Consider the following 24,088-nt stretch of genomic DNA (forward strand, 5'->3'; position numbering starts at 1 on the left):
GAACTTTGTTGGATGATTTGGGATGCAGGGTTCGAGGCTGACCACAGCCACCAGCAAACTGATAAACACTCGGACAAATCCTCCAAAAAGAATAGCGCAAAATTCCAAGGGAGGCAATTCGCAATCTGATCTCAAGCATGCCCAGAAGATGCCCGATGCAGCTGGACCAGATACTGACTTTTGTCAAAATTTAGTTCCAAAAAATTCCACCATGACCAAATATCTTAGTGTTCCCTTAAATTTTGTTACGAGTTTATCTTAAAATATGACTGACAGCAGAAGTGAAATAGCAAAATCCTACATGACCACTACAAAAGTTCATGGAGAGCCTACCAACCTACTTTTTCATAACCAGTAATATATTCTGAATGGTTTTAAACCTTATTGCCAAGATTCTTCCAAAGCTTTACATTATTTTCTTACAATTGCCCCCAAATGTAATTAAGTTTTCTGACAATCCATATTTGTATTTTTTCAAAACTTTCTCAATTCTGCAGACAGTAACTTGCCTTAAGGTCTATTGGCTGATCATATTTATCTTATCTGTTTAGTTTTGACAACTAGATAACAACTTGTAAGAAAAATACAGTTAGAGAGAGTGGGGCTCAGCACCACCTTGAAGTGTTGTATCACAGCATATCAGCCTAATATTGGAGGAAACCTCAAAGTGATGCAGGTCTAAGACATTTACCACTTTGGTGAAACCCATGAGCCTGGGGTATGGGGCTGACAAACTTAGAAACTTTATCTGAGTAAACCAGGATCCAACCCACAATGATGTTTCTGGTGCCCAAGGTATCCAACTCCTCACCGGGAATCCCAGCACCGTGTTGGCTTGGCTTGGCCATCCCTACTCCACTATCATCGGGATGAAAACCAGATTGTTGTTCACCCTATGAAGGATTCCATGTGAAAGCCATTGTGATTCAAAAGCTTACTCAAGAAATCCTGTTTCATAAACGAATCATTATCATGTTTCTGTACTAATATAAACCTGGTTGTGCACTAAATTTTCAATTTTAGGATTAAATCAGAGTTTAGATGTGGCCATTTCTGGGACAGGTCCTTTCCATTCTTCACCTGAAAAGCACAAAAAGAGTGAGTGAGTGAGTGAGTGGGGTTTTACGCCGCTTTTAGCAATATTCCAGCAATATCACGGCTGGGAACACCAGAAATGGGCTTCACACAATGTACCCATGTGGGGAATCGAACCCAGGTCTTCAGCATGCGGGGGACAGCAAATGCAACCACTAGGCTACCCCACCGTCCCACACAAAAAGAAGATACTGCTTAACATATTATATGGGTATACTTGTACTATCAACAGGAATTCAGCTCATCAACACTAGACCTATTCTGACCCAGAATCTGAATACAAAAGACAAGCAATTGGTATTTGAGATCCTATTTATCCTAGCTTGGACCCATTAAAAGGAAGTCACACAAGTGCAAGAGGTACTGGGACCTATCCTGGGCTGGAACCACCACAGAGAGACCAGCAAGAGGTACTGAGGACATATCCTGGCCTGGAACCCCCTACTGGGAGACACCCTGACAGGGAGACCAGCAAAGATATTAAGAGGTACTGGAGGACCTGATCCTGATCTGGAAACCTGGAACTCCTGACAGGGGAGACCAGCAAGAGGTACTGAGGACCTATCTGGCCTGGCCTGGAACCCTGACAGGGGGACCTGGAAGCAAGAGGAACTGAGGACCTATCCTGGCCTGGAACCCTGACAGGGAGACCAGCAAGAGGTACTGAGGACCTATCCTGGCCTGGAACCCTGACAGGGAGACCAGCAAGAGGTACTGAGGACCTATCCTGGCCTGGAAACCCTGACAGGGAGACCAGCAAGAGGTACTGAGGACCTATCCTGGCCTGGAACCCTGACAGGGAGACCAGCAAGAGGTACTGAGGACCTATCCTGGCCTGGAACCCTGACAGGGAGACCAGCAAGAGGCACTGAGGGACCTATCCTGGCCTGGAACCTATCCCTGACAGGGAGACCAGCAAGAGGTACTGAGGACCTATCCTGGCCTGGAACCCTGACAGGGAGACCAGCAAGAGGTACTGAGGACCTATCCTGGCCTGGACAGGGAGAACCCTGACAGGGAGACCAGCAAGAGGTACTGAGGACCTATCCTGGCCTGGAAACCTGACAGGGAGACCAGCAAGAGGTACTGAGGACCTATCCTGGCCTCAAACCCTGACAGGGAGACCAGCAAGAGGGTACTGAGGACCTATCCTGGCCTGGAACCCTGACAGGGAGACCAGCAAGAGGTACTGAGGACCTATCTTTGGCCTGGAACCCTTAAAGACAGGGAGACCAGCAAGAGGTACTGAGGACCTATCCTGGCCTGGAAACCCTGACAGGGAGACCAGCAAGAGGTACTGAGGACCCATCCTGGCCTGGAACCCCTGACAGGGAGACCAGCAAGAGGTACTGAGGACCTATCCTGGCCTGAAACCCTGACAGGGAGACCAGCAAGAGGTACTGAGGACCTATCCTGGCCTGGAACCCTGACAGGGAGACCAGCAAGAGGTACTGAGGACCTATCCTGGCCTGGAACCCTGACAGGGAGACCAGCAAGAGGTACTGAGGACCTATCCTGGCCTGGAACCCTGACTGGGAGACCAGCCAAGGTACTGAGGACCTATCCTGGCCTGGAACCCTGACAGGGAGACCAGCAAGAGGTACTGAGGACCTATCCTGGCCTGGAACACCTGACAGGGAGACCAAACAGGGTACTGAGGACCTATCCTGGCCCCAAACACCCAGCAGGTAGACCAGACAGGGTACTGGGACCCTGACAGGGTCCTAGCCCCCAAACACCCTTAAAGACACACAGGGAGACCAGACAGCAAGAAGGTACTGAGGACCTATCCTGGCCTGGAAGACAGGTAGACCAGCAAGGGGTACTGGGGATCTATCCCTGCCCCAAACACCCTTAAAGACACACAGGGAGACCAGTAAGAGGTACTGAAGACCTATCCTGGTCTCAAACCCACAGGGAGACCAGCCAAGAGGTACTGGAGACCTGTCCTGGCCTTAAAGACACACAGGGAGACCAGCAAGAGGTACCAGTGACCTGTCCTGGACTCCAAACACCTGACAGAGAGACCAGCAAGAGGTATTTGGAGACCTCTCCTGGCCTTTAAAGACACACAGCAAGACCAGCAAGAGGTACTGGGGACCTGTCCTGGCTCCAAACACCCACAGGGAGACCAGCAAGAGGTATTGGGGACCTGTCCTGGCCTTAAAGACACACAGGGAGACCAGCCAGGGGTATTGGAGACCTCTCCTGGCCTTAAAGACACACAGGGAGACCAGCAAGAGGTACTGGGGACCTGTCCTGGCTCCAAACACCCACAGGTAGACCAGACGGGGGTACTGGGGACCTATCCTAGCCCCAAACACCCTTAAAGACACACAGGGAGACCAGCAAGAGGTACTGGAGACCTTTCCTGGTCTTAAAGACACACAGGGAGACCAGCAAGAGGTACTGGAGACCTCTCCTGGCCTTAAAGACACACAGGGAGACCAGCAAGAGGTACCAGTGACGTATCCTGGACTCAAACACCGACAGAGAGAACAGCCAAGGTTATTGGAGACCTCTCCTGGCCTTAAAGACACACAGGGAGACCAGCCAGGGGTACTGGAGACCTCTCCTGGCCTTAAAGACACACAGGGAGACCAGCCAAGGTTATTGGAGACCTCTCCTGGCCTTAAAGACACACAGGAAGACCAGCAAGAGGTACTGGAGACCTCTCCTGGCCTCAAACACCCACAGGAAGACCAGCAAGAGGTACTGGAGACCTCTCCTGGCCTCAAACACCCACAGGGAGACCAGCCAGGGAGACCAGCCAGGGGTACCGGGGGCCTATCCTAGCCCTGAACACCCATGGGGACAGCAGCAAGGGGTACTGTGGTAACATCCAGGCCAGGAACACCATCAGGGAAAGAAGCTATGGAAACAGGGGACCTGACCTAGTCTCACATTCACAGGGAGACCAGCAAGGGGTACTGTGGAAATATCCAGGCCAGGAACACCCACAGGGAGACAAGCTAGTATGGGGCCACAAAGACACACAACAGGTACTGGGGATCTATCCTGACATCTTACAGAATGAGGTGAGGTGAAATTGGGTTTATCGTCATGCTTGAGAATATTTCACTCATATGACGACGTATGCGTGCATGCGTGTGTATGTGTATGTTCGGCTGCTTGTACTAGCCCAGACTTAAGCTGGTTTTATAGTGCTAGCCCACTGAGATACCATGCAGCAGTGAAGCATGAATACCCCACTCATACACATTATACTGACTCCGAAATGGCAATTCAGTCCTTGTTGTACCCATTAATGCCGAAATAGCCAGGCAGGGACGAACAAGTACCATATTTTAGCGTCTTTTTTATTATGGCGGTCAGGGATCGAACCCACGACCTTCCGCTCTCTCGGGCGGACGCTGTATAAAGGGGTGCCAGGAGACAAGCCAAAATGGGCAAGATTGATGCTGCTACAGTGAGATAGATATGATCAAGAGTGGGTGAATGTTGGTTTACTGTGCAGGCAACAATAGTCTACCTTTGATACAGCTGCCCCTTTCAAAACAACTTGTCTAGGTAAACAAAACACCTTTTCTTACCTAACAATCTTGCAAGAATATCAAAACGGTCTGCTCCAAAGATAAGTTCCGGTCCTGATTCCACATGTGCAATAATGATTGGAGCACCAAATGCCTGTAAAAGAATTACATAATAATAATACCACGTACCGGTTTGTTTCCTGCAATTTGTAAGAAATTCTAATTTCTTCTGACCTGAAGACATTCTTTTTCTTACAAAACCTGATTAAAACTGACGTGTCAAGATGTTTTGAATATTTCAGTGAACAGTGACATAAGAATAATATATAAAGTCCAAGATCAGATAAAAATCTAATGTAAACATATTCATTCAGAACAAATTTTAAAAGTATGAAATGTACATTTGCTGACTGAAAATTAAATATGAAATGAATACATGTTAATCTTTCAATGGGAAGTCAGTGAAAAAGCATGTTATGAAGTTGAAACTTGCCTTGTAATCAAGTGCATCTTGTGTGTTCTGTTTCAACATATCTTTGATCTCTTGGTCCTTTATACGACCCAACGCATCATTGATTACTGCATCACTTAGACCAGCCTTCTTCCCTGCCTGAAACATGCATGGGTAACCATTATTTGTCTTCAATGGCTTTTGCCTTACAAAATACCACAAAACATACACTATCAGTCTCTAAATCTTTAAGGAGATAATCACTCTTACTTATTAATATTTTATCACATATACCACAAACACATAAGGATGCCAGTGTTTACATTAGTAAATACTCAACAGTATAAAAGTTACAGATTAGCCATTACAGATTAAGTATCGAAAACTGAAAGAATCTTCAGTTGTTATCTGTTTTGGCAGTTTGGGAGGTTGGGGGACCTATTCTGTCCTGGAATCCTATCCTGGACATTAATTGTTAAGGGAATGATCTTTTATAGTGTAACATGGTCTAACTTGGAACGAAGCAATGGAGCTTTGATTGTAATAAGGTTGCAAGTCCGAATGTTGACATTTTTACCTCAATGAAACTGTCTGGCTGGGTGATATCTTCATCCTGATGACAAAAAAAAGTTTCAAATTCAACATAACTTGAATATCTCAAACCGAAGTCTGTGGTAAGTTGCTGACTAGAGTTTGATGCTGCACTAAGCTAAGCTAAATTCCAAGTGTAATGAAATACATTCAGTATGGACCCAACCATTCAGTCATCAATACTGTCATAAAAGGTCAGAGTTTGTTACAACCTGACCATAACAACACTCAATATTCTACAAAGGTTTCAACCATTTGCTGCCACTAACAGTCTGTAGACATTAACTTATTAAAACTTGCACAAGCCAAGGTGAAGGACACACAACATTAGGGACCGTTCATAATTTATGACTAGTGGGGGTGATGATGAATTTTATGGAGCAGCATATGCAATGTGAATGACCACCCACCCATACCCCTAAAATTTATGTACAAAATGAGTGTCTCCCTCCAACATGTCATGTACAAAATCAATGACCCCAACCTTCCCATAATTTCTAAGCATAATTTTAAACATGTTTTTCTGTACAAAATTGCTGAACCCTACCCACCCACCCCAGAACATGTGTAAAAATTGATGACACCCCTAGTTCCCCAGAAAAAAATGGGTGAAACACCCACACACACACACACACCCTTCCTTAAAATCATCATCACCCCCTCCTAGCCTTAACTTATGAACGGTCCCTTATAGCATCAATATGACAACAAGACATTAGACAGAAGACACTCATATTGTAATACAACAATCTGCAGACCCTGCTCCATATTCTCATCCAGAGTTCACGGGACAAAGCCTCTGTCTTGTCAGGATGCTTCATGTCAACCACCGTCAAAAATCGCATCGCCTGGAGGGATCCCTTCACCAGCACTGCCTCCACAAAATTCTGAAATGGGACAATACCAAGCTTTTATTTTCTGCAAGGACTGAACATTTAATGAGTGTGCGAGTTAAACTTAAAACTTTCATCCCAGAATATCTAAGACAAGAAGCTAAACATTAATATTAAGTATATTTAATTGAAAGAAAACCTAATATGGATGGACAGTACAATATGTACATTATCAAAAGTTCGACTTTAAAATAGAAAAACCATAAAAGATTACATTAAAAGTCAACAGTACAACATAAATAGAGGATATTATATGAGTGCCCATGTCATACTATGTTTACGACACGAGTATCTAAATGTTGATACCGATATTTAGGCACGAGTGTCGTAAACATAGTATGATATGGGTATGAATATAATATTCTGTTTATTACCGAAGTCGTCAAATTGAGGAAAATAACCCAAAACCTACTATAAAACATAGGCTGGCTACCCGCCGTCGCTGTATGTAGAACGCAACGTCACAGAAGAAACGTGACGTCATAGCATTGTTTATGACGTCACATCACCATGACAAACTGATATTTTGCCCTAGGGCATCGTATGAAAAATATGAACCCCGATATTTTCGACCTTGTTGGTAAGAAAAATGGGCTACAGACTGCCAGAGACTGAAATTTGGCCATCAAGAAATTCTGAACCGGGCTGCGAGGTATTTGTCAAAAAACATTCAGGACATCCAGTTACCAAGTATGTAATTTTAGAGTAAAATTTATATTTTATACTTATCCTGACTCATGCTCTTTTGCTTGTCTTCTTCTTCTTAAGTAACATAGTGGAACACTTGTATCTCCCTTAATTGAAGCTCCCTTCAATGTAAAATCACTAATTAGTACACCCACGAAGTTACCTCCCTTCCACAAGCTTGGGAACGAGGGCTTCACCTCCACCCATGTGCCTCACTCTCTCCTCATATACTGAGCCCAACATTTGAATTTACAGGGAAATCCAAAGTGTTATGTGGGGAGGATGGAGGGAAGTTTACCTCATGAGTCAGGTGGGTATAAAATATCAATTTTACTCTAAAAATTACATATTTTTCCTTATCCTGACTCATGCTCTTTTGCTTGTAGAATCCTATGGAAAAGGAGGTGGGAATATATAATACTTTGGATTTTATTAATTAGTGATTTGAACTGTGATGATTGTAATAACCCTATGGGAACTTCATAAAGGCACTGAACTGATGAATTCCTGCTGCTAACTTATCAGCTGCCATATAAAGGTTATTACAATGTACTTATTATGATAAAGTATATATAACATTAATACAATGCTTAAGACTAATAGACTTAAGCTTGTTAATATGCTAGTATAAACTCCTTAGAGTTTGTTAGCTAAAATACTTTTAAGATATAACATAGTACTGAGCTTAAGATATGATTAAACTTTAAGCTAATTATATAATAGCAAAACTCTTTAGAGTTTGTTAGCTAATATACTTATATGATATAGACATAGTGCTGAGCTTAAGATATGAATAAGCTTTAGCTACATATATAATAGCAAACTCTATAGAGTTTGTTAGCTAATATATTTTACAATATGAGTATAGTAGTGTGCTTAAGATATAAGTAACTTAAGCTACATATACAATAGCCAAAAACTCTGTAGAGTTTATTAGCTAATAGACTTATAATGTAAACCATAGTACTGAGCTTAAGATATGATTAAACTTAAGCTATATATATAAAAGCAAAACTCCGTCAGAGTTTGTTAGCTAATACATTTTATAATGTAAACCATACTGCTTAAGATATGATGAACTTAAGCTAATTATATAATAGCAAAAAACCCTTTAGAGTTTGTTAGCTAAAATACTTATATGATATAAACCTAGTATTGAGCTTAAGATATGAAGGAAAACCTTAAGCTAAATATATAATAGCAAAAAACCTTTTAGAGTTTTGTTAGCTAATATACTTATATGATATAAACATAGTATTGAGCTTAAGATATGAAGGAAACCTTAAGCTACATATATAATAGCAAAAACTCCGTAGAGTTTGTTAGCTAATACATGTTATAATGTAACCATAAAGCTTAAAATATGATGAAACTTAAGCCAAATATATAATAGCAAAACTCTTTTAGAGTTTGATAGCTAATATACCTATATGATATAAACATAGTACTGCGCTTAAGATATGAATAAGCTTAAGTTACATATATAATAGCAAAAACTCTGTAGAGTTTGTTAGCTAATACATGTTATAATGTAACCATAATGCTTAAGATATGATGAAACTTAAGCCAAATAGCAAAAAACTCTTTAGAGTTTGTTAGCTAATATACTTATATGATATAAACATAGTACTGAGCTTAAGATATGAATAAGCTTAAGCAACCTATATAATAGCAAAACCCGTGAGAGTTTGTAAGCTAATATATTTTTACAATATGAGTATAGTACTATGCTTAAGATATAATTAACTTAAGCTCATGATATAATAGCCTAAAACTCTGTAGAGTTTGTTAGCTAATGCATTTATAATGTAACCATAGTACTCACGCTTTAAGATATGATTAACTTAAGGTAAATATATAATAACAAACTCTGTAGAGTTGTTAACTTATATATTGTATGATGTAATAATCATAGTACTGTGATGATAAAAAAGAACTTAAGCAAATTATATATAGCATGTAGCTATTTAGTACTGTTATAAGATAAGTAGAAATCTGTAAGATTGACTTATCTTCTCCGAGGAACTGTCAACTGTTGTGCGAGGACCATGGGACCGAATTGGTGGATACCTGAGACGTCCTCGGCGGTGATATCTCTCAGATAATGGTTGGCAACCACCATATCGGATCTCCAAAAATAACCCTCCATAATTTCAAATAACATTTTGTGTAGATCAATTGTAGAAGTTAGCTTCTAATATCATGAGTATTAGCAGCTCATGGAGGGTCGGATCGGGTCCATCAGTCTTCTAGGCACGTAGTATGACAGTTCTCATCCAAAGGAGATGGTAGTACATGAGACTTCAGTCTGCGTAACTTGATGATTGAGGAAATAATCTGATGCATTTTTCCCTCCTGTTTGGTTCGGTGGAGATAAATTTACAGTGCTCTTGCTGGCAATCGCGTGATAGAATCATCGTATCATGAAGTCCAAGTATGTCATCCAGGCGTTGTTCATAAAACCTCACTTGTGAGGTGTTGGAGCACTATATACAGATCCCCAAGTTGGAGGCGTGAAACTTCCGCTTTAATCCTCCAATCAGAAAGCTTAAGTAGGTTTACTAACCATCTAGTTGTGTTAGTAGCTTGATGATGAAATTCAGCTGTAGTCTGAGGCGCTGTGGATTTAGATCCACTTGTATCCCACGTCGTCTAGGTAAATTCGGCCTCGCGAAGTCCTTTGACGATGTAGGTGCACAACCAGGTGTGTCTGTCCTCGCTGAAACTTTATGTTAAATCGCCTGACTGCCGCGGCTCCCTCGTCCTAACTTTACAGGGGAGGTCTCTAACCTGAAGAAAGCAGCCCAATCATGAAGGTTCAGATTAACTGGACTGTAAGGAGGCTTGCTCGTTCACTGATATATAGTTGTCACTTGTAACGTAAGTCTTGAACTGTGAACTAAGATCGACCTCTCGAGGGTCGTTGTCCTGTCGCGGGTCCAATCAAAACAAGGCATTTTGATTCTGTAGAATACCAGCTGTGATATCACCGGTGTAGCAGGAAAAACCTTTGTATAAAATCTTGCCGTCGTTTATATTAGCATAATCGCCGGTCTTCACCGTAGCTTCCCCGGTTACCCGAAAGTGACCACGTGTTTCGAGGGTTAATGGTAAACGCAGCTGAAACCTCCGTATGAAATACCTCGCTCTGAAATATTAATGCTGGGTAGGTTATTTTCCTGGCTGTCGTGAAAGTAACTTCAGTTTTGAATATAATTCCGACTTCCTTATATAAAGGTACAATAAACTTGCAAGTTGTCAGCTTGTAGACTGTATACATCAATGTATCGTCATAATTGTAGAATTAAAAGCTGATTATGAGTTATACTCGCTGTAACAAGGCTGCTGTTCAATTTCGATATTGAATTGTCTGCAGATCAAGCGTAATGGTCACGCATGTAGATAATCGTATCGTGAGTGCGAGATAGCATATTCTAGCAATCTATCACGGAAAGTTGATTTCTGTGAAGATCTATGAAGCGTCGTTGACTAATTAATATAGCGGCGTTTTGTGTTGTAAATAGCCTGTGCAATTGTCTTCGCGTAGGCTTATAGACGGCATATGGCATACAGTTGATAGACAACTTATGCGATGTCTTGAACGGACTGACGAGTAGCTATATATGGACGGGTGGCTAGTATATGGAGACCTTGGAGGATACTTCCTCGTGAGCGCCGGAGACTTCACGAAGCTCGAAGTATCCCTTCTAGATCTTCTGGGTGAAGTAGACTTGGAGCCACTTAGCCTTAGCGACCTTCGCGAAGGTATCGAGTCAGAGACCGATCAGTATATATATATGTAATTTTTAGAGTAAAATTGATATTTTATACTTATCCTGACTCATGCTTGCTTCGTGAAGCGACCTCTGTGTTCAACAGGATGTGGGTCGTGGGCTACTTCTCACGTGGCGTCCCTTGTAACTGGTGAGGCTCTAGTTCCTTCGCTGAGGCTGCCTGGGACTTCCTTAGCGAAGTGTCTAGAGTCCGATCAATATATGAGCGTTAGCTTCATACAGGGTGTGGTTCTTGCTGGTTCTGCATAAGTAGAGCCGAGTAGATCATCCTATCATCTTCAGAAGTCGTGTTACGAAATCTGGTGATAAGAATCTCATTGATCGTTCTAGATCTATTAAGGCCAAAGAACATACGCCTCTGGCGTTGAACTTACATGGCTTTATGGTAGGCTGTGTCCACATTCTGTGGCACCGCAGCAATCGGGTCGATCGGAGGTAGGGTGACGACGTCTGCATCGTCTTCCTTCATCAGGTATGTCTGCACTGAGTTGCCACTCTTGGATGGTGAAGATATCTAGGTTGTTTACCATCCAATATCTTATCTCAGCGTCTGAGAAGATGATGCCTCCATCATCTTCTGTACCAGCATCGGTGATGAGAGGTTGATGCTCTTCTGATGGTGACCTGTGTGCTGCTATCTCTATGTCGTGGGTGGCTTGGGGAGACCTGACTGTAGACTTATTGTGCCGACTTGTGTGGTGATGTACGAGGAGATCGGTGATGGTGAACGGCGTGGAGATCGCCCTAGGTGATCTACGTCTATGGGATGACCTTAAGTCCGCATCTGAGGATGAGGCCGAGGGCGGTGGCGATCTCTCCCGTCTTCGAAGGCCTTCGCGAAGACTGTACATCTGGGTCCTTCGCCGAGGTGGTCTGTGACTTCCTTTCGAAGGCTGCTTCGGTCGTGGCTGCTCACGCTGACTGGGGTTGCCTCTGGGGTGTCATCTGCGTTGCTCAGGCTCTGGGCTGGCTGCTTCTCCCGTCTGTAGTGGCCCTCCATCATGGTCATGATCTGCCGCAACAGCTCGTCTGGGATGGTCTGCGGCGAAGTGGTCGGTGCCCTCTCTGCGATGACAGCTGCTGAGCCCTCAGGGAAGTCGTCCTGACATCAGTGTAGAGACATCAGGCTGCATGGCGATCTCTGCTGATGTCACTGGTCGCTTCTTCTTGTGAAAGTGACGCCGGGGATGATGATCGGTTGATCATCGTGAGAGGCTAAGTTCAGCGGCTGGAACAATCTCGGTTGAGAAAGTCCTAGTAGACTTCGTTGATTTCCCCTCAGAAGTCGACGCTGCCCTGGGAAGTCGCGAAGTCTGCGTTGAGTGTTGGTAGCGGCCGGGACCTTCAGGAAGATCATCGAATATCAGCGTTGGTACATCAGGCTGCATGTTGATCTGCGCTGACATCACTGTTGCCGACATCGGTCATTCTTTTGATGTACATCAGGTATGATGATCGGGCTGATCCTCATACAGGCCCAAATCTGCGACGGGAACAATCTCGGCTGAGAAAGTTCTAGTAGACTTCGTTGATTTCCCCTCAGAAGGTCGGACGCTGCCCTGGGGTGTGAAGTCTGGCGTTGAGATGCAGTAGAAGCCCTCTAGTCTTCCGGCATCGACGATGGGATGTCTGGGGAAGCAGGGACGCTTCTTGAGGCGGGCGGACTACGCCCCACGCCTCTCCACCACTCTAGCGGATCACCAGACGGGAGGGGGTCACCAACAGCAGTAGACTGGCGAGGGTGCAGGTGTATCAGTCATGGCTAGACTCTGCATACGCAGCGACCTATCTGCTGCGGCGTCTCAAACATAAAGTAATTATTTATTAAAGGCAGAATTGATAAATTAGTACCGCGAACTGCCACCTGAATAAAATGAACATGGCGCAGTACAGCTAGGGCATATTAAATGCACCGGATCAGCAGCAGAATAAAAACGAATCTGCAACAGTACAGAATTTTCATCAACGTAATCCACAGAACAAACATGGCGCCCCGTGAATAAACAGTAGAAACACGACTAAATATCAATATATAATTGTTGAAGGATACTAGCTAAACCTCTATAGATGTCTATAATGAGGTAACTAACTAAATATAATCAAAGGATATAGTGTGTCGGAGACACAGCGCTCTCACGTCCAGCTCACTGGGAAGAAGGAGAGAGTGAGGCACATGGGTGGAGGTGGCCTCGTTCCCCGGGCTTGTGGAAGGGAGGTAACTCGTGGTGTACTAATTAGTGATTTTACATTGAAGGGAGCTTCAATTAGGGAGATACAAGTGTTCCACTATGTTCGCAAGAAGAAGAAGACAAGCAAAAAGAGCATGAGTCAGGATAAGGAAAAATTTGTATTTTTCACATAAACTTTGATACAAAAATATAATAATTCAGTTTTACATCCCTGCTTTTCCCCATTGCAGACAAGGATGGCCCATAAACATTTTATTCTGACAACTTCAAAGTTGTTCAAACATGGAAATAGAAAAAAGACAACAGCAAATGATATTTTGACAAAATAATTCTGATGGTCACAAATTTTCATGCTTAAAACATGCATATGAAATCATATCTAATCGACAAATAATACTCTCTCTTTCAAGAATTTCTTTTGCATTCATACAAGTTACCTACTGCAGGTTGATTTAGAGGAACGTTCATGAATTCCCGCATCCTCTGCAAGTCCTTGCTCATGTAAGCTGCCTTGTTGGGTACAGTGGCTGGGGGCTTGTTTTCTGAAAACAGACTTTCTGTTAACACTGTGATTGCAATCATACAAACCCATAGCTAAAAAATTGTAAACCTCGTAATTTCAAGAATAAAGTTTACTACTCACACTTTGAAAAGGATCATAAAAATTCACAACTTCACCTAAACGTAGATTTATGATTTGAAAATGTATCCATTCAAAACTGGTGATTAATAAGGCCTAAAAAAAAATGTTGTGGTTCCGATTACCTGACCGACCCTTGAATTCTGGTGCCGACTATTTTTTTTAAGAGGTATGAATAAAGTAAGCTTTCAGATACCATTGTTTTTTCCTGGCAAAGACAGAATGGGTCATTCTGATAGAGAAAGTCAACATGATGGTCGCAAATTTGATTGAATAATTAATTACTCTTTGATAAATGTGTTATTTGTTCGTAATTTATTTCTTAAAAAAATATATAATTTTTTAAATTCCTACTTACCTACCCTAAATTTCAAAGAGGTGTAATCGGAACCACAACATCTTTTTTATTTGGCCTAATATGGTAACCCCTCTTTAGGCAAACAGCCACTTTATTCTAATCTTATGCACTTGACGAGTAACCATAAAAAATGGTTTTCATGTCACCAATCATCCATTTTGCAAATCATGCAGCTAGACATTGACAAATAAACAACACCTGTCAATAGCAGGTATGGGATCCACAAGATGAAATGACATACTGAAACCTACGATCTATGCTTACAATAACCTTAGATTTTTAAACCAAATTTGACCCCCACATCATAGTTTTCTGCTGACTCCATGATTTGATCCTTAGCAATGTGTGAATAGTATAATTATTACATCTCTAAAGCAAATGTTACGAGTATTATGTTGCCTTCAGGAATTATAATAATCTTGCTAAGGGAATAAAAGTACTCTGACCCTCATTTGATAAATTCAGTATGACTGACATGATTGTATAATAATCTCTTATTATTAATTGTAATTTGTATGAACAAGTATAAAATATCACATGCACTAGTGTACTGTTTATCTGTTTGTCATCTTGGCAACATGATCATCATTCAAACCTTACTGTGGTGTTAGGTTTGGAATAACGTCACACCACAAACACCATCAAAGCTCAAGCGTGAGTGAGTGAGTGAGTTTAGTTTTACGCCACACTCAGCAATGTTCCAGCGGTCTGTAAATAATCGAAGTCTGGACCAGACAATCCAGTGATCAACAGCATGAGCATCGATCTGCGTAATTGGGAAACGATGACATGTGTCAACCAAGTCTGCGAGCCTGACCAACCGATCCCGTTAGTCGCCTCTTATGACAAGCATAGTTGCCTTTTGTGGCAAGCATGGGTTGCTGAAGACCTATTCTACCCCGGATCTTCATGGGTTCAAAGCTCAAGATCAAAGGGATGCATCCAGCTTTTCACAAAAACAGTCTGATCAAGGGCCAATATGTTTTATGCTTTTTAACAAGTTTTTGACCTCACTATTCAAGCACTCCAGGAAAAGGCTGTCACATGATTATGCTCACTCACGAATTCCAAGAAAGCAATCAGAACATTTACCTTTGACCATGGAAACCTTAGGATATTAGGATGATTTGAACTGAGAATTGTTTTTGTTCAAGATACAATGGTAATTACTAAAGTGCTGTTCATATTGTTATTATGGTTTAATTTATATCTCACACTAAGTCAACAAAGTGCAACAACACAACTTTATATACATGAAATTTGGTTCACTGACTGGTACTGAAGGACTAACCGCAAAAAGATGGAGCCCACATCGCTGCTCATAACTATATTTATAGCCCCGCTTTGATAAAATCTATTGAATGAAGAGAATTTTGGTGAGTGAGTGAGTTTAATTACACACTGCTTTTAGCAACATTCCAGCAATATCACAGCAGAAATGGGCTTCAAACATTGTACCCATGTTGGGAATCAAACCCGGGTCTTTGGTGACACGAGCAAACGCTTTAACCACAAGGCTACCCACCACCCCTGACTGACTGACTGAGTTTGGCTTTACGCCGCTTTTAGCAATATTCCAGCAACATCACGGCTGGGGACACCAGAAATGAACCACCCCTGAAGTTTTGGATTGTCAGTGACACAAGGATTATCAGAAATTCATGGCTGTATCACCTTCTACTGGAGAATCATGAGCAGAAGTGGGTTGAGTAATGGGAGTAGAGGAAGGTGAAGAAAGCGGGGGGATGTCCTTCAAGCCCTACAATGGTGTCCCTAGAGTACAGTTTGTGATGGAAGTGTAATGTAAAATTTATTTTGTCACATTGCATCTTAGGTAGTTCCCTCTGTGTGCAATCTGAACAATATCATTTGTATCTTGACAAATTCTCCTCAATATTCTAACAAATATAAAAAATTTAGAGATTTCACAACCTGAGCCTTGCATTACGCCTCCAAGAAAGAATGGCCTTAACTGCAGATTTATGTTCCATGCTCCACTAGCCCTGTATCGACACAGCACCTGTAAATGAAACAGTGCATGGCCTAGTTATCGTGCATTTAGTCCATGCATGTTATTACTGTTAATAAAAAAAGATTATTCACACACCAAATCGTTGGGTACTAACTGAGGGCTGGGACATGTCTTTTTCGCGATCGGTAATTAAATACCAAACCCCAATACCCAACCTATCAAGTACTTACTGCTGGAAAAGGATATTAGTCAGATGTAAAAAGTGCACAGACAGAAAGAAATGCCAACATGAGTGACTTGAGGTGTCACTAAACCATGGAGTTTCATGTTTTTTGGGAGATAGAATATGTTCGCCACCCACAAAGAAAAGGAAAGAAAGGCCAACCCTAGCCCTAACCTAACCCTGAGTATTAACCTAGGAAAGGTTTATTAGTAAACATGGTAAAGTAGTTACAAAACAAGTTGGCGAACATATTCTATAATCACATTGTTTTTTGGCTGACTTTGGGTCGAGGCACAGGGTCTTGTAATGCCAAAAACCTGACATCATCCATATTGTCACAAAGGATCATATCAGTCTACATCACATCAGTAACGTATAGTATAGTAATATATACCTAAATGCCAGTTTGGGGTTACAAGGTCCAGGAAGACTAGTTCATATGAATAAACTCGTATTCATGCCAAGGCCTACATCGCGCACACCTTGGTATAGTGCAAAATCGTCTAGTTATACGCTGGACTACAGGAGGACTGACTGACTGAGTTTGGTTTTACGCCGCTTTTAGCAACATTCCAGCAACATCACGGCAGGGGACACCAGAAATGGGCTTCACACATTGTACCCATGTGGGGATTCAAACCCGGATCTTCGGCGTGACGAGCCAACGCTTTAACCATTAGGCTACCCCACCGCCCGACTACAGGAGGAAGACCAGTGGGACCCTGACCCAAGTTATCCTTCACGGTCATGTGCTTCCTGCTGGAAGATTCATTTCATTTTTATCTGTCTCCAGTTTAAAAACAATTCTTCATATCTCTACACCATACTAAAAATAACAGTAACTTCCACGTGTTCTGCAACATGCGTAACCCTCCATTTGCCCTCAATTTTTATTATCCCTTGATACAAGTTGAAGACAGGGGGTATGAATTACGATTCATTCGTGGCAAGCGTCATGTGGGGTAGTTCTACCAATATCTCATATCCATGATTGTTCTGTTCCAAACATATGTTCATATTTATTTTCTATGGACTTGAAGATGTCCTTGGTGTTACATGTGCTTCTGTGTAGCCAGTGAAGGTGCAAAGTTCATATTTCCCATCTCTAGTGACTATCGTGACTTCGTCAGAGGTTTTCTTCGTGCATGCGCATTGTCATTTCACAGGGCGATATACCCCAACTAAACAACATTCTTTACATTAATCTGACAGCTTTGTACCTCAAACGCAAACCACGAATATGGAGAAACAACATCATAAAACAACTCGACTCTCTTTTTCGCCGACATTTTGCGCGAGTGATCACTTGGCTCCTCACAGAGACGAGCCGTGCGAGTATATAGACTGGTACCCTGTCTTTCGGCTCATGACAGTTACCACTTAAAGTACGACGAAGAGCGCAAGCACTCTTGGGCAGGCAAACCAGTCACATCGCGTTTTCCAATGTCAAGTGCTGAGAATGAGGTTAGTCAAGCTGGTTCCCGGTTCTCTATGCGCAACTTCTACTTATGTTGTGAAGAGACGGGTCTCAGCTTACATAGTCCTTCACCTTATCGCCCGGATGTGATAACAAGGTGAAGGTCACTTCACAACGGACCTTTGACCCAACGTTGTTCTGACAGTTGATAATCAAGGTTAGTATATCGCTATATCAATCGGTCAAGTATACACAACGGCTTTTTCACAGTATGGACATGTATCTGTTGTATTCAAGTGTGTATTACACGCACAGAAACTCCGGATCAACCCAGGACTGATGTAAGGTGTCATTTAACTTCACTTGTCACTTGCCTGACACTGTGCCTCTAACTTTTGGTGCAGTCCTGACAATATGTGATGATGATTTTTATGGAGAAGCATGTACACTATGAATCACAACACACACACAGACACACACACACCTGACACACACCTACACTTTATGTACAAAATCAATTTACCCACTAACCCCACCCCCAGTACATGCATGTGTACAAAAATTCAAGTCCAGAAGGATGGTGAATGAAATCAAACTCTGATATGTACTCGTAACTTTGAGTGTACTTCTTAATAGAATTAGAAAACAATGTCACTAACATGTAACATTTAGTCTGGAATTTTGATTAACAGTACTGGGCTTTTTACCCTGCATACTTATGTATGTAATATTGCTGGAAACAAGTTTAGTCTGTTTGTTGCTACCATATACCCTTGTTATTGACTTTGTAACCATGGGAAAAAAAAAAAAAAAAAGTTTAGTCTGGACCCCCATATTCATGCCTTGGAAATACAACATACAACTAGAGTGCCTAAGACTACAAAATTGAAGATTAGATAATGAAAGTTTTTCCCAATATCTTTAGTTAGTCATTGATGAGTTGAAACAAACCGATTGTTTCTATTGCACTGCACTGCACTGCACTTTCTCCTTTACATTTCTAACAATGATCCTCTATTTTCTTTCAGAATATTCCTCGATAAACATTTCATTAAAATTCAAGCAACTTTACATTAACATGGAAAGTCTCAGGCTGCAGACTCAGTGGAAATACCTTCTAAAATCTTGTATCAGAAAACAAGAGCTTACCAAAAGGTGCTTCCATCACACATCCCCACTGCCATACAAGAGCCAGTGTCATGTCAGTAACCATAGTTACAGGATAATAGCTACAAGCAGTCCCATGAACATGATGAAGGGCAGACATACATGGCAGGCTTCACCAGCACAGCAAATAAGACCTTGTGTACTTTGTCAAGGGATGAATAGAAGGCATGTCTGCAGAAAGCATTTTAGTACAACTTCTAGAAAAATGGAAATAACGTTAGACACTGTGTTCTCAGTAAATAACAAGAAACGCGTACAAGATGATCTGTTACGTGTTCAACCCTCCAGGGGGTCAAGGTCAAAGCAAGGTCACTCAGCAGTGCTTGTGCCTCTGTGTACAGTCAATGGAGAGCCAGCCTTCCTGTTTACCCTCAGGTCAAGTTCTCTACGCAGTCACAGAGGTCAGGTCAGGTAGGTAGTAAACAGATGAATTTACGATTGTGCTGGATTTGTACAGATGTATGTTGTCCAAAGCAGATCTCAGGGACCCTGACTAATATGTTTTGAATAAATATTTAGTAGCAATATCACAAGATTCTGTAATTATAGAGATCTAAAAAGATGTAGTGGTGTAACGATTCATCGATACGCATCGATCCATGGGCCGCCGATACAGTGAATCAATACAAAGTTTTACATACCGGTAGTCGTATATCCCGATACGATACTTCAAATGGGCCACGATACATCGATGTTTTACTTTGAATATTGCCGAATCCCGATATCTGTCAAGAAAGACTTACTTTTGTTTAATGATTAAAATATATGCATACTTATTTTCCCTTCATAAGTTTCTCGGAAATTCTTGCGTCAGGAACTGTGTCAAACATATCGCTCGCATTTTATTGACATTCACGAAGTCCATGTATAAACGTTATTATCTCATTTCCGAATAAACATTGAAAAATGCTGACGGAATTTGACGAAATACTTTAAAGTAGTTTTGTTTTGATCTTAAAGTGTTTTATAGTTTGTGTTAAAGGTTTTAGTATCGTGATACGTATCGTATCGTCACCCTTGTATTGGGTTTCGTATCGTATCGCAGCTTCAGTGCACAATACTTTGGCAATATATCGGCGTGACTAAAATTTTAGTATCGTGATGCATCGTATCGCAGGGTGTATGCCAATACCAGCACTAAAAACATGTTGAGCACAGTTTGCATACATTGGCGGATCCAGGGTGTGGGGTGTGGAGGGTGGGGTTTCAGGGGTACGAACCCCAACCCCCCTCTTTTGATAATGACTAAAGACCACATTGAAATTAATTTTATGCATTGGCGGAGCCAAAGTTGGGTTCAGGGCTTCGAACATTCCTGGATGTATTCCCGCCTATGGCATAGATATGCAGCTTTGATGTACATAGTGTGCACAGCATATTCGATGGTCCATAAAAGGACAAAATATTGAAGTCAGTTCATAAATATACAAACAAAGAGGTGGATGATGAGGTCGAATATTAGTTTGTGTCAGATTAATCACAATTCGTAAAATTTCGATTCAGAAGACTGTGGCTGTTAGAGAAGTAACATTCAAGTCACAAATTTACATCCGGCCCAGATGATGAAGAGGAGAGGTTCTTGCAGTGCTTCAGATACAGGATGTTGATGTGTTTTAGTTTTCCAGGTGGCAAGATGGATGACACTGACAGGGACCCTGTCCATACTGCCCTGCGGGAAACATGGGAGGAACTTGGCATCACCATGGAAACAGTAGACATTTGGGGATCTATGATGGCTCTTCCAACCAGGGTAGTTACTTAGCTTTATATAGCTTGTGTTAAGTTAACTGCCAAGAACAGTCTTTGACTTTAGCGACTAGTCTTTCTTCTGTGAGTTAATATTTAGCATCACTGTTCTTGTATGACCAGCCAAATCTAGTATTATACTAGGCCAGGCATTTACAGAAAGTACATGCAAACATAGAAGTTTGAGACTCAAAACCTTTACCAGGAAAACATAGATTTAGTTAACATAATTGATAACTGTATCAGTGTTGTGTTGTGTTGTGGGTTACAGCACTACATGGTGAGTTGTTACATCAGTAGCATGTTGTTGTTGTGGATACATCTCTATGGTATCCAACTGAATTGCATATATAATGTTACTGCAACAGAAACATCTTTATCAACATTGAGGCAGAACCGAGAAGGGCAGATGTGTATCTCTGTTCACCAATTGTTTGGATTATTGTTAAATTGTTATTATTTCTAAAGACAAAGTAGCCATTGTTCTAAGCAAAATAAATGTTTGTACAGAGTTACATCCCCTATTCATTCCAGGATCTACTATCATGGTAAAAATTACAGATTAGGTCTGGATATCTGAACATCTTGACCTACATCACTTAAGACTTTCACCTGTCTATAATGTACCTATAACAATGTAAAAGACACATCAAAACATTGTTAAACCAATCACTCCGTCTAGTTATTTCCTTTGATGACATCATCATGTAACAAGATAACCATCACAAGTTTCCAGTTTCTGTGTATCACTCATCATAAACACAACTATCAGGATATGAATCACTTATTAGTAAATAGTTATGCTCTAGGTCTGGGACGGGATACCCGGGACGGGTGGGTAATGAGTTGGACCCGGGTACCCGTCTCAGTACCGGGACCCGTTATGATCATGTGACTAATAGATTAAACAGTGTAAAATGTTATTCTTTCATGATTAAAAGGTTGTATTGTCTTGAAGATTTAGACATATTTACAATCACCTGTTTTGAATATAATACATGGTTAAAATATTGAAAAACTCGGAATTTTAGCCTCCAAGCTGAAGAATATATTGCCATTTCTTACAAATCTGATGTCAGGAATTAACATAACGGGTATCTGGGTAGGGTAGGGTATTAGGGGTGGGGGTACCCTGGTAGAAAATTTGGACCCATCCCAGCCCTGTTATGCTCCTCTGTTCAGGTGACTGGTGGCAAAGTGACGCCGGTGATTGGCTACTGTGGTGAGGTGGACGTCGATGGGCTCACTATCAGTGAGGATGAGGTGAGTGTCAAGTACAAACAGCAGTGGATGCAATCAGGTTTCCCCAGGAACTGAAACTTACAAATTACCCATTTTCCAAGGGTTTCCGCAGGGTATCCGTTACCCAGACTCCAACAGGTTTCTGCAGGAACTGAAACTTACAACAAATTACCGTTTCCAAGGGTTTCCGCAGATTTTTTTGTGATATGGATATACTTTCAGTAGAAACAACCAGGATTAATTTTAAAGTCAATAAAACTAAAAAAAAGTCCTTCCTGTTATTTGCTGTTTTCTGTAGTGCATCAGTAAACAAACTCAGTTGATTAAACCCTTACATGTGCAAACCATCAATGGCTGACAATGTTATTTTGCAGCCTTAATTTTTAGAAAAGTGTCATTAACATGTAATTTTAGGGCGTATTAATGATTTAATTATTTTGATCCAGGTGAGAATAGATCCCCAGCAACTTTATCTGGTTGTTTAGGCATCTTTAGAGGCTCCAGCTTTAAAAGATATGTTTAGAAGCTTGTTTAATTGATTGTTAATTGTAGTCCAAAGGCATAAGACCACTTAGAGTATCACTGGATTGTCTGGTCCATCTTTGAATATTTACAGTCAGCAAAAACAAACAAATGGGAATGTGTAATCCCAAATATAACATATGTAACAAATGAACATACTTGTATGTTGAAATTGGAATGTAATGGTAATGGTGCAGTCCTTACTGAAACTATTCTTGCACACCTTTATTTCAGGTTGAGTTAGTCTTCACACGCACAATAAAATCAATTTGCGAGCCAAAACACAATGGCCAGACCCAGTTTCGAACCAGTCCCGGCTACACCCTGCCCGTGTTTCTTGGTGGAGAACATAGAATCTGGGGACTGACGGCCATGATTCTGCACATGGCTTTGACCATCATCGCCCCAGGATTGTATCGCCACAAGCTCCGACATCGGTCTTGATGATGACTCTGTTTAGGATATATATAGTCTGTTATATAATTTATTTATCATGATTGTTTCAAATGCTTAACATCTTAAAGGCAGAAAATGAATTACTTTTAACGTACCCTTATTTTTATAAAAACATGTTCTTATTCTCTCTAATTTATGGAATTACCCGGTGATTGAAGAAGTCAAAGTAGATTTTTGGCTCCAGTTTCTCTGTAGCTGTACAGGAGCAGTGGGGTAGCCTTGTGGCTAAAGTGATCGCTAATCACGCCGAAGACCCAGGTTTGATTCCCCACATGGCTACAATATGTGAGGCCCATTTCTGGTGTCCCCTGCCGTGATATTGCTGGAATATTATTGCTAAAAGCGGCGTAAAACTATACTCACTCACTCACTGTACCTGTACCACAGAATGACAGCAGGCTTTGTGCTGTAGCTAGAAAGTCAGTGTGGTTTGATGTCGCATTTAAGTTTATTGCACTTATATTGAGACATATAAGCATGTGTGTATAAGGCTGCTTGTACTAGCCAAGACAGGGCGGTGGGGTAGCCTAGTGGTTTAAGCGTTGGCACATCACACCGAAGACCCGGGTTCAGTTCCCCAGTGGGTAAATGTGTGAAGTCCCTTTCTGGTGTTCCCCACCGTGATATTGCTGGAATCTTGCTTAAAGCGGCATAAATCCAAACTCATTCACTCACTCTTCATCATTGACAGACTGTAGTGATCATACACATACATTTAAGTCATTTGGTGATATGTTTCCAAGTACAGCATCGGGCCAACCTAACCGAAATTGTTTCACTAATACATTCATAGTATTGTTGGCAATTATTTTTAATATAATTTTACTTCATGTTTTGCCATTAGTTATGATATCATGATATCACAGTGAATGATAATTGTTTACAACATGCCTAGTGGTGAGAGTGGGCAAGTGAGATTTAGTTTTACGCCGCTTTTAGCAATATTCCAGCAATATCACGGCAGGGGACACCAGAAATTGGCTTCACACATGTGGGGAACCAAACCCCTATCTTCGGCTGACGAGCAAATGCTTTAACCACTGGGCTACCCCACCGCCCTAATGGTGAGACAGATGTGGCCGCTCAGTCTCAGGTAGAAGGGGCTGGATTAATGCTGAAAACAGTTGCAACAATTTGCTATTGCTCATCAT

The 24,088-nt window shown here is 41.6% G+C and overlaps 2 protein-coding genes across 5 annotated transcripts; one reads left to right on the forward strand and one right to left on the reverse strand.

The window, feature by feature from the left end:
* Nucleotides 1–19: 19 nt before the first annotated feature.
* LOC124260908 (glutathione S-transferase kappa 1-like) lies at nt 20–17,724 on the reverse strand. Its single transcript, XM_046695231.1, has 8 exons — nt 17,608–17,724; nt 16,125–16,212; nt 13,636–13,736; nt 6,390–6,518; nt 5,618–5,653; nt 5,083–5,199; nt 4,650–4,743; nt 20–1,080 (listed from the first exon to the last, which is right to left on the reverse strand). The coding sequence occupies exons 1-8, from the start codon at nt 17,674–17,676 to the stop codon at nt 1,031–1,033; spliced, it is 684 nt and encodes a 227-aa protein (XP_046551187.1). The 5' UTR covers nt 17,677–17,724; the 3' UTR covers nt 20–1,030.
* A 226-nt stretch (nt 17,725–17,950) lies between these two features.
* LOC124260907 (mitochondrial coenzyme A diphosphatase NUDT8-like) lies at nt 17,951–23,526 on the forward strand. Of its 4 annotated transcripts, none has more exons than XM_046695228.1 (5): nt 17,951–18,021; nt 18,833–19,382; nt 20,589–20,721; nt 21,900–21,980; nt 22,716–23,526. In XM_046695228.1, exons 2-5 carry the CDS (start codon nt 18,883–18,885, stop codon nt 22,923–22,925), a joined length of 924 nt encoding a protein of 307 aa, XP_046551184.1. In that variant the 5' UTR covers nt 17,951–18,021; nt 18,833–18,882; the 3' UTR covers nt 22,926–23,526. The 4 variants fall into 4 exon arrangements, with proteins under 4 accessions (XP_046551184.1, XP_046551183.1, XP_046551186.1 ...); XM_046695227.1 differs by lacking the exon at nt 17,951–18,021 and adding an exon at nt 18,046–18,145; XM_046695230.1 differs by lacking the exon at nt 17,951–18,021 and adding an exon at nt 18,046–18,145 and having other exon boundaries at nt 20,597–20,721.
* The last annotated feature ends 562 nt before the right edge of the window (nt 23,527–24,088 follow it).

Source organism: Haliotis rubra, unplaced genomic scaffold, assembly GCF_003918875.1.
Source record: "Haliotis rubra isolate DU_JTF1 unplaced genomic scaffold, ASM391887v1 Scf780, whole genome shotgun sequence".
Lineage (NCBI taxonomy): Eukaryota > Metazoa > Mollusca > Gastropoda > Lepetellida > Haliotidae > Haliotis > Haliotis rubra.